This window comes from Dioszegia hungarica, assembly GCF_025882075.1.
Source record: "Dioszegia hungarica strain PDD-24b-2 chromosome Unknown MKK02contig_2, whole genome shotgun sequence".
Lineage (NCBI taxonomy): Eukaryota > Fungi > Basidiomycota > Tremellomycetes > Tremellales > Bulleribasidiaceae > Dioszegia > Dioszegia hungarica.
This window is the reverse complement of record NW_026515766.1, coordinates 821031-834887: the sequence shown is the minus strand read 5'-3', so window position 1 is coordinate 834887 and position 13857 is coordinate 821031. Positions and strand designations below refer to the sequence as shown.

At 56.0% G+C, this 13857-nt stretch overlaps 9 protein-coding genes across 9 annotated transcripts; 4 read left to right on the top strand and 5 right to left on the bottom strand.

Annotated features, from left to right (window-relative positions):
* Positions 1-8: 8 nt before the first annotated feature.
* On the bottom strand, positions 9-1633 carry MKK02DRAFT_29468 (P-loop containing nucleoside triphosphate hydrolase protein; the record flags this gene model as incomplete). The annotated part of the gene is made up of 10 exons (XM_053087826.1): positions 9-47; positions 101-237; positions 281-380; positions 427-472; positions 522-607; positions 653-885; positions 929-1315; positions 1363-1422; positions 1471-1556; positions 1608-1633. The coding sequence occupies 10 exons, from the start codon at positions 1631-1633 to the stop codon at positions 9-11; spliced, it is 1200 nt and encodes a 399-aa protein (XP_052949173.1).
* Positions 1634-2044: 411 nt separating this feature from the next.
* MKK02DRAFT_35034 (nucleophile aminohydrolase) lies at positions 2045-2975 on the top strand (the record flags this gene model as incomplete). Its single annotated transcript, XM_053089063.1, has 7 exons — positions 2045-2158; positions 2205-2269; positions 2322-2429; positions 2499-2594; positions 2642-2738; positions 2785-2879; positions 2927-2975. The coding sequence occupies 7 exons, from the start codon at positions 2045-2047 to the stop codon at positions 2973-2975; spliced, it is 624 nt and encodes a 207-aa protein (XP_052949172.1).
* Positions 2976-3067: 92 nt separating this feature from the next.
* Positions 3068-4328, bottom strand: MKK02DRAFT_39692 (porphobilinogen synthase; the record flags this gene model as incomplete). Its single annotated transcript, XM_053090728.1, has 5 exons — positions 3068-3355; positions 3399-3486; positions 3532-3920; positions 3966-4241; positions 4290-4328. The coding sequence occupies 5 exons, from the start codon at positions 4326-4328 to the stop codon at positions 3068-3070; spliced, it is 1080 nt and encodes a 359-aa protein (XP_052949171.1).
* A 264-nt stretch (positions 4329-4592) lies between these two features.
* MKK02DRAFT_18750 (putative tRNA isopentenyltransferase) lies at positions 4593-6535 on the top strand (the record flags this gene model as incomplete). Its single annotated transcript, XM_053086003.1, has 7 exons — positions 4593-4943; positions 4993-5589; positions 5640-5742; positions 5788-6039; positions 6084-6198; positions 6246-6359; positions 6409-6535. The coding sequence occupies 7 exons, from the start codon at positions 4593-4595 to the stop codon at positions 6533-6535; spliced, it is 1659 nt and encodes a 552-aa protein (XP_052949170.1).
* Positions 6536-6611: 76 nt separating this feature from the next.
* On the bottom strand, positions 6612-8597 carry MKK02DRAFT_18812 (chaperonin Cpn60/TCP-1 family; the record flags this gene model as incomplete). The annotated part of the gene is made up of 9 exons (XM_053086010.1): positions 6612-6692; positions 6736-7074; positions 7107-7902; positions 7935-7987; positions 8021-8114; positions 8147-8267; positions 8313-8459; positions 8504-8528; positions 8574-8597. 9 exons carry the CDS (start codon positions 8595-8597, stop codon positions 6612-6614), a joined length of 1680 nt encoding a protein of 559 aa, XP_052949169.1.
* A 249-nt stretch (positions 8598-8846) lies between these two features.
* On the top strand, positions 8847-9745 carry MKK02DRAFT_19510 (uncharacterized protein; the record flags this gene model as incomplete). The annotated part of the gene is made up of 9 exons (XM_053086104.1): positions 8847-8884; positions 8939-8960; positions 9013-9089; positions 9136-9172; positions 9257-9314; positions 9358-9473; positions 9516-9580; positions 9631-9640; positions 9683-9745. The coding sequence occupies 9 exons, from the start codon at positions 8847-8849 to the stop codon at positions 9743-9745; spliced, it is 486 nt and encodes a 161-aa protein (XP_052949168.1).
* A 71-nt stretch (positions 9746-9816) lies between these two features.
* Positions 9817-11544, bottom strand: MKK02DRAFT_39688 (uncharacterized protein; the record flags this gene model as incomplete). Its single annotated transcript, XM_053090727.1, has 8 exons — positions 9817-10031; positions 10065-10334; positions 10366-10690; positions 10723-10862; positions 10896-11258; positions 11292-11318; positions 11362-11415; positions 11451-11544. The coding sequence occupies 8 exons, from the start codon at positions 11542-11544 to the stop codon at positions 9817-9819; spliced, it is 1488 nt and encodes a 495-aa protein (XP_052949167.1).
* Positions 11545-11783: 239 nt separating this feature from the next.
* MKK02DRAFT_35029 (uncharacterized protein) lies at positions 11784-12342 on the top strand (the record flags this gene model as incomplete). Its single annotated transcript, XM_053089062.1, has 4 exons — positions 11784-11940; positions 11972-12059; positions 12092-12224; positions 12256-12342. 4 exons carry the CDS (start codon positions 11784-11786, stop codon positions 12340-12342), a joined length of 465 nt encoding a protein of 154 aa, XP_052949166.1.
* A 4-nt stretch (positions 12343-12346) lies between these two features.
* MKK02DRAFT_18909 (putative pyruvate dehydrogenase) lies at positions 12347-13833 on the bottom strand (the record flags this gene model as incomplete). The annotated part of the gene is made up of 7 exons (XM_053086019.1): positions 12347-12434; positions 12466-12751; positions 12781-13177; positions 13207-13351; positions 13382-13447; positions 13479-13594; positions 13627-13833. 7 exons carry the CDS (start codon positions 13831-13833, stop codon positions 12347-12349), a joined length of 1305 nt encoding a protein of 434 aa, XP_052949165.1.
* Between the last annotated feature and the right edge of the window lie 24 nt (positions 13834-13857).

Here is a 13857-nt window from a genome sequence, read left to right as displayed (position 1 = left end):
TACCTGGCTCATCTGGTGTCTTCGACGTCCATGGGCAAGCCGTCGGTCTGTCGGGTCAGCTCGGTCAAGCTGAGAAATATGCTGTGCGAGCTTCACGCACGCTGATGTCGAAGCAAGCCCAGTCCCCGTTCGGGTCGCTGTCCGCGCTGGTCCCGACGTGGGCATAGCGGACCTCGTTCCCGTCCGGACCGCGGAACAGGACTACTCGGAGAGTCTTGGCGTTCTGCCACATCTCGCCTGGCACATCAGCGCTAGATCATATGCCTACAGGGGTACTGACCAAGCTGTGGCATCAGGACTGCCTTTTCTCCAGTCTCGAAATTGGAGCGCTTTCCATCCAACGATAAGAGCTTGGTTGCCATTTGCGTGATGAGCACGATCTGGGCTGATCAGCATCGGGCCTAGTCGGACCGACGTTTAGCTTACAGCACAATGATGCACCATGGTAGCCTTCCCTATCTGCTGTTTGACACTACTTCATCAGCTCTTAAGCTGTGTTTTTTCGAGCATGATTGACTCACGTGTCCATCACTCGGCGCCGCGCATTGAGCTCAAAGTTTGGTTGGCGGAAGTGGTAGCTCAGGCTATCGATGAGGATTAGAATGACCTGGAGATCAGCTCGACAAGTCACACGCGTCGTAATGAAGCTCACTTTGGGATGCTCTAGGAGCCACTCGTCCAGTGAGTTGAGAAACGCAACCATCTGCACCTGGGTCGCTACGCGGACGAGGTGGATCCCTTCGAGCAGCTGCGGTGCGCGATCTATGCCGTCAGCTACAGCAAATTTGACCGGCGAGAGGTCCACTGTGAACTTGCTGCTCGTGTTCCTCGTTAGTGCTTCGGCCGCTTTGCTGAGCCGGTCAGGTGTTATCGCCCCCTCGGTATCTAGCGATCAGCTCCGACTCATATGACGTAGCGGCACACGCACCTATGATCAACACTTCTCCTCCACCTCGGTCTTGCGGCACACTGTCTTTTCTCCTCTTACGTGTCCCCATTCTCGCGCTGAGAGCAAGGCCGATGGCTATGGCTGTCTTGCCTATCCCCGGCGGCCCAGAGATCTCGACCGCCATACCCGGCGTGATCGCTCCTGTAGCTGCCGTAGCCCTATCCTCCGATGTGACATCGGCATCGGCGCATGTGTGCTGCGAGATGAGGGCGTCGAGGGTCTCAGAAAGGGTCGAGAAGCGGGGCAGTGATTGCGGGACGAGAAGGGCTGCGGCGGTGGAGGCCTGGATCTCTGCTGTGGCTGATGCGCTCGCTGCGTCATGACCGTCATGGCCATTCCGATGAGGAGATGCTTGCCGGGAAGGTCCTAGCGAGTCAGTAGGGGTCATGCGACGGGGGAGATCAGTCGCTTACCAGGAGGATTGCGACATTGCCGGATGATGTCTTCCGCTTGAGAAAGCGGGATACTCAGCTCTGACGACATCAGCCAAGTCCAGCTTTTGCTCTTCTGATGTAGCTGACCTGCGCTGAGATCAGAGGCCGCCGTCTGCAACAGCTCAGTTGTATTATGGTACCCTGCTTCTTGCAGCGCTGACTTGACCGAGTGTCTGCTGCGTAAGCGGGAGTAAGGGCTGGGTGTTGATCGCGGAGTCACATACGTTGCTGCCAGCTGGGAGATCAGCATGGTAGGTAGCTTCTGAGCTTGAGGTATAGCTGAAGCCGTTGTCGAAGGAGAGGTAAAAAGGTAAAGCTGTCAAAGCACAGTGCAGCTTGAAATGGCGGAGAAGGAAGGCGCGTCAGAAATCCACATTCCTCACATCTACGGCAATCCTTATTCGCGCCTCCCATTTTTTACTTGGTTGATTACGAGAGGAGGAACGATGATGAAGCTGCTCGGTCGCCAGCTCTCCACTTCAACTTGAATACCTCTCGCTCTCCCCTCCATACTCATCCATTCATATACGCGCACTTCACAGCCAGAGCCCAAAGCTGCGACCCCTGACCCAACCTCGACTCTTCATAGACTTCGCCCATCATGGTAGGCCCAGCCCTTCCAGCTCGACGTCCAATTCCAGCTGACCCCCTTCAGTCCATCATGGAATATAACGGAGGCTCGGTCGTTGCCATGATAGGCAAGGACTGTGTAGCAATCGCCTCGGACCTCAGATTAGGACAACAGTCTGTCGGCGTGGCGATGAACTTTGAGAAGGTCAGTCTGGCAAAGCTTCGCGCCGACGGTAGAAGCTGATCGTCAGGTGTTCCCCGTCAACGACAAGCTGTACTATGGACTTCCAGGTCTGGCGACTGATGTCTACACTCTGTAAGCTTGCACGTGCTCCTCTAATGTCCCGACCGTAAGCTCACCCCTTCAGGCGGGAACAGCTGCGATTCCGAGTCAACATGTACCGCATGAAGGAGGAACGCGAGATCACGCCAAAGACCTTCACCCACCTCCTTTCCAGCACATTATACGAGAAGAGGTGAGTCGTCTACCCCTCACACTCCGGATGGCTAGAGTTGTCAGCTGTCTCGTCGTCGCTGATTTCCAGATTCGGCCCATATTTCCTTGAGCCGGTCGTTGCTGGCCTGACCACCCCCACTGAGCTTGAACCCAAGCCCAAGCCTTTCATCTCGACAATGGACACGTATGTCCTGCCCGGTCCTGCTTCATGGCCTCAGGCTGACATCTCAGTATTGGATGTATCACTACACCAAAAGACTTTGCGGTGGCAGGGACTGCTCAGGACAAGCTGTACGGTATGGCGGAAGGGTTGTGGGAGCCGGACCTTGTAAGCTGTTCACGTCACACTCGTGCCGATCCCGCTGATCCACCAGGAACCGGAGGATCTCTTCGAGACGATTTCGCAAACTCTCCTGAACGCCGTGGATCGAGACGCTCTGAGTGGTTGGGGAGCCATCGTGCATGTCATGTGAGCTACATGGATTTCACCGTAGAGAAAACCAGCTGATGTCTCAGAACGCACGACAAGGTCATCACGCGTCAGCTCCGGTCCCGGATGGATTGATCCGGGCGAGATGAAGAAGTGTAACAGCATGAATGGTGATTATGACAAGATCGGCCTACGAAGACAACTAATTTTCCTAATTTACGATTCCCTTAAAACGAGCGCTCCTCATCCAACCAATCCAAGAAGTCCGGAGTGAAGTACGACAAGATGATGCTAGCTCCGGCCCGCACCATACTCTCCACCGTCTCGAACGCCATCTCCTTCAAGCCATAAATCCCCTTTTCGGCTCCGGCGTGAATCATGGCAAACTCGCCGCTTACTTGGTAGACAGCTACGGGGAGGTCGGGGCAGACTTGCGTCGCGTCCGAAATAATGTCGAGGTATGGCAGTCCGGGTTTGACCATGACAAAGTCGGCGCCTTCTTCTGCGTCGCGGCGCTGCAGAGTTAGCTGTTGTCGTCGGAATCAGAAGGAGACTAACCAGAGCTCGTCTAGCCAGTTGCCTAGCTGTTGGCGGGAACTGATAGCATCTCCTGTTTCCGAACGATGTACCGGTCCCGGCAGCCTCCCTAAATTGTCAGCGGAAAGACTCTCGACGAAGCATCGGAACGCACCTGAACGGGCCGTACAATCCGCTGGCAAACTTGGCAGAATAGGCCATCAGAGCACACCGGTTTGCCAACCCCGCGTGCATCAGACCCAGCTTGATGGCTCGGATCCGCCCATCCATCATGTCGCTAGGTGCGACCACATGGGCGCCAGCTTTGGCATATGCCACAGCGACCTCGGCGATCCGCTGAGCGGACTTTTCGGCGTCCAGGGTAGGCGCACCAGAGTGGGCGGGATTGGGGTGGTGTGAGAGGATACCGCAGTGACCTGTTGATGTGTACTCGCAGAGGCAGACATCGATAGCGAGGAGGAGCTGAGGGAAGAGACGGCTCAGAAGCTTCAGCGCTTGGATGACGGGCGTTGAGGGGTCGTCGGCCGGTGTACCGCGCTCGTCCTTCTTGTCAGTCCCGCTCCACATAGGCGCAAGGAGCAGACTCACCTTCTCCATCTTCATAGGCACCCCGAAGAGAATGACGCCCTTGAGTCCCTTCTTGACGAGCGGTCCCAGGAACCCTTCCAGCTTATTCACTCCCCATCGCTTCTGCCCGGGCAGGCTGGAAATGACCTGCTCCGCGTCCGGGTCGTCGGTGATGAAGATAGGGTAGATGAACATGGATTTGACCAAGTTCCGGCCAGAAGACTGGTATGATCGCAGCAGGGGGTGATGGATACCACCGTGCAGGACCGAGGAGACCGCCAGGGAGGGTGCCCGGAACTGGTCGATTAGCAAGAGTTCGGGCAAGCCCTAGTCGATAATGCTCACAATCTCGTCGACGGAATGTTCCTGATGATTGTTGCTCATGATGGCTATGATACAGTGGAGATGGTCGGTCTAGATGAGCAATGTGCAATGAGCCAAGAGAGCAGGGTGTGACGATCGCTTGACCTTGACTTTTTGGCTACCATCCGGGCAACTCCGAACCGTGCCTGGAAGGGAGGCTTGTCGGTCAAATTGCGCAAAGCACCTGCCTGCACACTACCTTTGCCTCTATCTCCGTCAAGTAGCTATGAGTTTCAGCGCATGTGCCTTCCGCTGAGCCTTCGACTGGTCGGTAAAAGCCACAGGATGCGACCCATCGTCGCCGTGATAGGGACCACCGGGGTGGGCAAGTCGCAGCTGGCAGTCCACCTCGCGAATTGCCTCCAGTCGCCATCTCTGGAAGGCTCAGGCTCGTCCACGCCCCTCTCCGCCCCTCAGAAGGGCAACAGCGGCATCTTGGAACGGGTCAAGAGCTATGACAAAGGCGTCGTGCTCTCTGCAGACTCGATGCAGCTGTACAAAGGCCTCGACGTCATCACAAACAAGGTCACGACGGAGGAGATGGGCGGGGTGGAGCACTGGGGACTGGACATGGTGCAGCCTGGACAGGGCGGGAGCTGGGAGCTGGGGAGGTGGTGTACGGAGGCCGATAAAGTGGTGTGTCTCCCCAGCATATAGACGAATGCAAATAGGCTGAGAAAGCCAGGTACAATCTTTGCCCGAAACGACCCTTCCTATTGTCTGCGGCGGGACCCACTACTTTATCCAGCACTTTCTCTTCCCTCCGCCTGATCTATCGACAGCTCGTTCCTCGGCTACAGTGGACGGTGACGACGATCTCCCGGCGAAGCCATCCTCGAGCAGGTGGACACCGCCCGGTCCTCTGCCGGCCACACCGGACCTGGAGCCAAGTCTCGCCCGACTCCTCGAATCCTTCTGGACCCAGGATCCCGTCTGGCCGAAAGCAGATGAGGAAGCTCCTGGTACTTCGCGGGACGCTGCTGCATCAAGTGCACTCGGATCTGCGAGTGTAGCAACCTGGACGAACGCTCAGCTGCTCGCACTACATCGGCTGCTCGAAGCGCTCGACCCCGTCGAAGCGGGCAGATGGCACTGGCGAGACGGCAGAAAGGTCAAGCGGAGCCTGGAAAGATGGTGGGAGAGTCAATGTCAGGTGTCGGACAGTACGAGCGGCAAGGTCGGTGGGAGACGAGCAAGATTCCGGACCTTGATCTTTTGGGTGTACGAGCCCCTGGAGACTTTAAGACCCCGCTTGGATCGTCGAGTGGACAAGATGGTCGATGTGAGTCTGGTCCTGTTGGCGATGAAGGCGAAGTTGAGCTGACAAATCAGAATGGGCTGTTGAGCGAAATCTTGGAACTCAGAGGCATAGCCGAGAGGGCGTATGGCTCGGCAGAGGCAGCGGATCATACAGAAGGCATCTTTCAAGCGATAGGTGAGCTAGAGTAATCATATCTCCTGCTTTGCTGATGAGGTCCAGGCTACAAAGAGTTTGCTCAGCTTCGTATCGACCCCGCTGCTCCTCTCGCCTCGACGGCAGATCCCGCATTCACATCCATGCTCGATCGCATGAAGCTGTCGACGCATCAATACGCCAAGTCACAGCTGAAATGGGTGACCAAAAACCTTTTGCCGGCTGCTAGAGAGGCACGCGCATCTGGAGGTGATGTCTGGGTATACGCTGTACAGGGTGGACATGTTAACGAGGCTGTGACAAGAGCAATACTGCATGGTGAGTGCTATTCGACAAGGTGAAGACAATTAGCTTATGTTCAGACTTCCTCGTCGGCGGGCCCATGCCTGTTCCACTTTCGGCCGGTCATCCTCTCAGCAAGGAGATATTGACACCTTTCACAGCGGCAGACAAAGGTGCAATACCCGACACAGCAGGGTGAGATCTCCCTCATGCGCGTGACTTCTGGGCTGAATAAAACGCAGACGTCAAACCTTGAACGCTAGAAGAGAATGTTCCCTCTGCTCGACACCATCTGCGCCGTACTCGGTCATGGTGAAAGACTGGGACATTCACGTCAAGAGCAAATTACACAAAAGGTAGAGCAGCCGCGCAAGACCGCCATCAAATCTTCGCTGACAAGCGCAGAAACGTCGTGGCGGCAGATGGCGGACTAGATGCCTTGATAGAGCGACAAAAACTGGCTGGGCTCGCTCGGAAGGAGGAACGGGCCAGGTTAAAAGGGACAGAGGCGGAGCGAGCAGATCCAGCGTAATGCGAACATATGTGGGTCGATGTGTTCTGGTGTCTGTAGGGCACAGCATATGTACATGATGCATTACTTCTAGATTCTATCTCCCCCTGCCCCTTCCTCCGCCCCGCATAGCACGCTGCGCCGCCCCGCGAGGCATGGGTGGACCCGATTGTTGCGCCTGACCGTCAGCGCGTTGTCCATCGTAAAGACCCTAGACTCACCTCGGACTGCGGGTTGACCACCGTCTCATCCACGCTCAGCACAATGCAGGCCGCATCGATCGCACTGCTCAACGCGTTCGTTTTGACCAGCGCTGGCTCCCAGACGAACCGCTTCATATTGTCCTGGACATTCTCCGAGTCCACATCAACTCCCGCCCAAACATCGCCCTGCGCGTGCCGCATCCGCAGCTTGTTGAGTAGGTCGGTCGCGTCAAGCCCGGCATTGTCGCAAATTTGCCGAGGGATGACCTCCAGGGCTTTGGCGACGGCGCCGACGATAAGTTGTTGCTTGCCCATGATTGTCCGCGAGTGAGCCCTGAGGTATTTGGATATTTCCATCTGCCATCAGCGCTATACACAACTTGACTCACCTCGCAAGCACCGCCACCTGCCACGACCTGGTTATTTTGGATTGCCCGCTTGACAATCATGATCGAGTCGTGCAGACTCCGCTCCACCTCGGCAATGAACTGCTCCGCCCCGCCTCGCAGAATGAGGGTGCAGGTCTTTGCCCGTGGGCAGTCCTGGAACAGGTTGAACCGTTCCCCTCCGATCTGCTTCTCCTCAAATCGCCCGCAGCTACCGATGTGCTTTGGCTCGATATCCGAGCATGTCGACTGGATGGACCCGCCTACCGCCTGCACGACCCGCTTGAGATCATCCGCCGTCACCCGCCCGGCGCAAAAGATGTCGCGGTCGGCAAAGTATTGCGTGGCGAGATCACCGATGGGGAGTTTGGAGAGGACGACCTTGGCGCCGGTTTCGACGATGGCCTCGAGCTTGCGGTAGATGATGGACCATTCCGCATCGACGATCGCCTGGTACTCCGACACCTCATTGACCCGAATCTCCGCATTGTCCTTCTCCGCCTTGAGCTCCAGCTCGACGTTCAAGCAGAGCACCTTGGGATCCACGAAGGATTTTGGTTGCTGCTCAAACCCGGCGTATGAGAAGGTCTTTTTGAACGCCACGCCCTTGACAAGAAGCGAATCCTGCATTCCTCCGCCTGGAACCTTCTTGACGCCGATGAGGGATTCGTCGAGGTCGGTTTGGTCGAGCGACATGACGGCGTCGACGACCATGGTGGCGAAGAAGGGGGTTTGCGAGTGGATGAGTTTGGAGGACATGGAGGTGGAGGCGCATTGCATGAGGAGTTCGCGGAATTTTCTGTCATCAGTCAAGCTTGAGGGAGGACTTACTCAGGGTTGGACTTGTCAATGGTGACTGCAATCTCCTTGATCTTTGCGACGGCCTAGGGTGAGCTTAGTTCATGACCAGAACCTACCAAGTCCCTAGCAGCTCTCAGGCCCTTGATGATGACGTGAGGTGCAACGCCTTCTTCGACATATGGCTTGACCTCTTTGAGGATTTCAGCAGCACTGACATTAGCTCGACCCAGACGGCGACCTACAGTAATGTGACACTGGTTGTTCCGTCTCCGACCTCCGCGTCCTGTGCTCGTGCAATATCTACCAGTGTCCGAGCAGCCGGATGTACGACGTCGAGTAGCTTGAGAATCGTCGCGCCATCATCTGCTGTTTAGCTCGGGCATGTCTGGGATAAGGTGGATTCCTCACTTGATATGGTAGCGTTTCCCCGCTCATCCACGATGAGCTTATCCATGCCCCTCGGGCCCAACGTGGTGGCTACTGTCTGTGCGATAGCAAGACAAGCCGAGATATTGGAGAGGAGCTGGCCCATGCCCTGCGAAGTGTCTGTGCCCTCTGCGAAGGTTAGCTCAGACCTGGAGTGAAGGTCGTCGGCGTACCCCTCAGGAGGACCACAGTGGGTTGCTGCGCTGTCAGCTGATGGAAGCAGGTCGATATGGATCAGCTCACCATTTGCGGTAGACGTCCCTGCATGTTGTCTGTGGTTGTATGAGGCGAGGTACGGTATAGAAGTGGATAGAAGGAGGTAGTCGCGAAATCTCAACTTGGGCTGAGCTTGAGCGCGTCGGATGACGTGGTATTTAGCAAAACGGATCCTGTCCCTACTCTTCACATGCATCGCCCTTGCATTCATACCTTTACACCTAATACCCAGACCCCTTACTGCTACCTTACACTCCTACCTAGAAGCTCGCAGTCGACCCAGCACATTCTATTCTCAACATGTCTGAACTTTGCCCCCCGTGGGCGCCTTTCTTTGGGTGAGCTCGTCGTCTCAGCTCGATCCGCCTCCCCGCAACCGCTAATCGTTTCAGCTTTGCCGGTGTGACTGCAGCTGTACGCCTCTTAGTTCACTTAGCGTACGCTCTGGCAGACTTCTGACGATCAGATGACCATGTCGACCGTCGGCGCAGCGTATGGGACTTCCAAAGCTGGAATCGGAATCGCTGGACTGGGAACGTTTAGGTGCGCACGGCTCAACCGATCGGTGCTGCGGGTAGCTGACAGATAGGCCTGAACTCATCATGAAGTCGCTCATTCCAGTCGTCGTGAGTGATCGCTCGCATCCTCGCCCCAGAGGGACGATCAGTCTGAGGACCACGCCAAGGCGCGCAACCCCGCTGACGCTTCAGATGTCTGGTATCATCGCTGTCTATGGCCTGGTCGTGGCGGTTTTGATAAGCTCAAGTAGTGAGTCGCCTACGCCTCAGGCGGATCATATCTGACTGCTTAGTCGGCCCAAACCAGCCGTACTCGCTCTTCGCCGGCTTCATTCACCTCGCCGCGGGATCAGCATGTGGCTTTACAGGTCTTGCAGCTGGATATGCGATTGGTATCGTCGGTGATGCTGTGAGTCTTCTCATTCGGAGAAAGTCCGAAGCTGATGACCAGTGTGTTCGAGCCTACCTGAACGAATCGAGGATCTTTGTAGCGATGGTGTTGATTCTGATTTTCGCGTGAGTTTGATCCCAAGCTGTATGTACATTTGCCGTGCTGACATTCACAGGGAAGTTCTGGTACGTCTTCATGCTTACTTTGCGCTCCATACTGACAAACAGGGGTTATACGGACTGATTGTAGCATTAATTCTCAACACCTCCATTGGAGATATGGTCTGCTAGTCCTGTATGCAGCTATCCTAGATCGTGACATCCTGAACCCATCCAACAATTTACATTTGATCTGCTTCGTACTAACTAGTCGCAACTTCCGCCTCGGTCTCCTTGGGCGGGACAAAGGTCGCCGCGCTCGGGTTCAACTTTTCGCCAAACTTCTTGCTCTTGTTCATTCCGGTTGTCGAGACGCTTTCTCCGAACGTGCCGGGACGGCGGGTACCTCCCCGAGCAGAGTAGGACCCTCTGGGTCTGGGTGTAGCACGCGAAGCGGGATGGGTAAATTTACAATCGGCTGAGGTCAGCCTAGCCCCAACAAAAGACTTACGTCTCGTACACCGCTCCCCATATCGGCAAGCCGTGACTGATTTGCTATCATCCAAAGCACCATCCATCAATCCCCTCGACGTCATGACGACCTCTACATCCCCATCTTCATTGTCCGAGCTGGGCGCGGGTGCGGATTTGGGCTTTGCCTTGACCGACAGACCAGGTGCAGGAATGGCGTTCCCTTCGGCATCTTCATGTCGGAATGGGCAGGCAGGGTTGGTGCAATTTTGGTATTTGCACAAGAGACGAGCTGGTCCAGCCGTTCCGCCTAATGTTAGCTGGCTCGTAAAGCGACATACCTAGTACAGCAGCAGGGCTGACGTGGCTCTTTGTACACTCTGCGTCCTTGCAGTTCTTGCCATCCTCGCACGGCTCGTCGCTCAAGACCATGCCCGTCTTCTCATCCGCCACCGGGCTGGGGTGCGAGAACTTGCAGCGAGCATTGCTACAGCCAACCGAGTATTTGCACAAAGCTTTGGACGACGGTTTGGTGGGGATCGGTCCGGTCGTCGAAGAGCTTGGCTTTATTGGCGAAACCGTGTGCGATCCTAATTTGGTACCGTGTGGAACAACTACAGGTCGTTGTGGGGTACCGTAGCCGGCTACAGCGGTCTGTTCCTTCTCCTAATTATCAGCCGAGTCTTTGTAGAACCTACCTCGGCCATTTTCGCCATCATTTGCCCCATTTGCGCCATGCTGGATTGCATCATCAACATCTGTGCCATCATATCTTGTTGGGGGAAGAAGTTGAAGCTCGGCTGCATGGGCGGCTGCGGTCGGAAGTGGGGTTGGAAACCTGTCGTCAGCGGGTAAAGTTTGAATTGCCCACCTTGGTTCATTTGCGGCCTGCCCCCCGCAAATCCTCGCACCTGCATGGGGGATCCCCGCTTCGGCCCCATCCTATCTTGCAGATTCCTCCCATCCACCATCGCCCGGGGGCCGGACGGCAAGGCCTGGTCGGGTAGCCGCTTTTTGTTTGCCACCTCGGTTTCCGCGTCCGCCTTGCGCTTGTTGGTGTCCTCGCGGGTAGATGCTAAGGCGGTCGACAGTATCCGGCTATTAGCTTGATAGCTGGATACCGGAGAATGGGCAGCAGGAGCGGGCGCAACCGCCTCCTCGTTGACCCTCTGGAGATCGGACGCCTTGTCGAATAGCCAGTCCAGGAAACGCGGATCAAAGTCGGCTCCCACCACTACACGTTAGTGAAGCCTTTCCAAGTACTCACAATCGTCCATCTCGTTCAAGACTCGGTCTGAGGGTTAGCTTGGGAATCTCTCCAAGATGAGCTAGCTCACCCCTGTTACTACCGTTCGCGATAAGAACAGTAACATATTCGGCCATGACGTTGTCTGCAATATCAGCATTTGCTCCTCCAGCGACTCACCTCCTGGCTCTGCCCACTCCCTACGCTCGAGTTCCGTCTGGACTTCTCCCTGGAGCCTGGCTTGCTGAGTGCTGTTCATTGCTACGGTGGTCATAGCGACTTGTGTAGAGGAGATGACAAAGGAAAGCGCACCGAAAACGTTAGAGGCCTGCGAGGACGGCGCTGCGCTGCGAGGGTGGTGACGCACGGGCCTTCGGTCATCTCGGTTATCTCCGCTTAAGTGGGCCGAGCCGATAAGCTATATGTCCGTGCGTTCTGTCTCCGATATCCCGCTATGTACAACTCGCTCTTTCCACTCTGCTCTCCACCTATCACACCCATAATAGAGTCACCATGGCCAGTCACCGCTCGGCAACCTTCTCCGATCAGCCATACTCGGACCCAAACCCTCTCCCATCATCCGTTCCCCACGTAGAGGAGCTCGGGACAACTTCGGCCCCACTCAAATCTATCAGTTTTCAGCTAGGATCTCACTGCAAGGCCGTCAATGGTATGTGCGGTAACGAACGAGCTGATGTCAGATGACTTCATGTTGTGTAAGGCAGAGTCTAGGGACCCAGCAAAGTGTCTCGCCGAAGGACGAAAAGTGACACGCTGCGCGACCGAGTTGTGAGTGACAGTGCGGATGTGGCTAATTGTAGAATCAACAAAATGAGAGAATCCTGCCTTTCAGAATGGGACGCCCACTGGCAATGCCTGGAGAAGAACAACCAGCACTTCCAGGCCTGCAGAAAGCTCGAGAAGGGACTCAACGACTGCGCCTTTTCCAAACTCGTAGGTCTACTTGCAAACGCGGCTGATATAGAACCTCTCCAAATCCATACCGGGATCTCCCGACGGTCCTCAGGTCCACGAAAAGAAGTCGCCCATCTTTACTCGGGTCCAGAAGTAATGCATCAATAGCCCAGGGTCTCTACAATCTTGTCAAATACCCTGATGACGTCCGGCTGATAGAACTTCTCGAAAACGAGGGGTACAGGCGTACTGACATTAGCGACGTCTTAGTAGGACTTACTCCCATCCGCTGACCAGTCCGATCGGCGCTTCTAGGTGTTCGAATGCCCGACGACCGACCTCGCCGGCAAGCTGGTTCCCGGCACCACCGGACTTGCCGGCTTCGTGGCAGATCACTAGCCGCCCTGTCTTCTTGACCAGATCGGCAACGGCGGCGGAGGGCATTGGATTGATGGTGCGAAGGTCAACAAGCTGGATGGAGGGCGGAGGATGAGGTGGTCTGAGCTGCTCGGGGAGGAACTGGACAAGTGCGGGCGGGGGGTTTGTCAAGAGTTCAATAGCGCGCACTAATCAGCGTCGCCCCAAGTCAACCTACAGCAAGTGTACAGTGGCGTTCCATACGACACCACCGTCAGATCCGTCCCCTCTCGAATGACTTCTGGCTGGTCGAGCGGGAGCGTAAAGTCGTCCACCGGCACCTGCTCGACCGCCGCTCGGTAGAGGATCTTGGGCTCGAAAACGATTGTCGGTACTGGATCTCGTATCGCCGCGAGTAGCAACCCCTTCGCCTGTATTGGCGATCGAGGTATGACCACTCGCAATCCCGCCGCGCCCATGAAGAAGCCCTCTGGACTTTGCGAGTGGTACAGGCCGCCGTGACCGACCGACATGATGGGCGCGCGGATGGTGAATGACCCCTGTGGATACCCTCCTGCGCTTGCGTAGTTCTGCTTGGCCACTTCGTTGACTAGTTGGTCGAAAGCGGGGTAGATCTCATAAGCCCGTACTATGGGAGACTTACATAGTCACCAAATTGTATCTCTCCAATCGCACACCCGCCGACACTTGCATACCCCGCGCCAAATCCAGCTATCCCCTGCTCCGTCAAGGGCGTGTTGAAGACTCGTCGCTTGCCAAACTCCTCTGTGAGCCCCATTGTACAGCGACTGCGTCAGCTCTGTCGTAGCTAAACGTACAATACACCCCCAAAAGCGACATCCTCTCCAAAGACGATAGCCTTGTCGTTCGTTGCCAGCGCAGTTCTACATCAGCTCTGTTGCTTCTCAAACTCACCCAAGAGCGTCTCGCACTGATTGGTAGTAGTTCATTCGCCTCGTCTGCCTGCCTTTGCCTGTGGGTCCGCGCAGACCGTGTCCATCTGCAAAGACTAGGCCTGGAGTGGCGAGAGCCTATCTATCAGCTAGGAACAGGTCCGACCCACCTTCTCCTCGGTATCTAGCAGCAAGTTGCTCCTTCCTAGTGACGGTTCCTCATCAGACACGTTCTCTGGCTGGGGAGAAGGCGCGACCCGCGACATGGGCGGCTTGATCTTGTCGACCGGCCGCACATCCGAGGCGTCGTCAATGGAGACTGTCACGTAGCGTCGAGCATTGGAGCGCACGCATCGGTACAGGGGTGTCAAGCGCATGGCGGCTGGACTGTATGATATCTC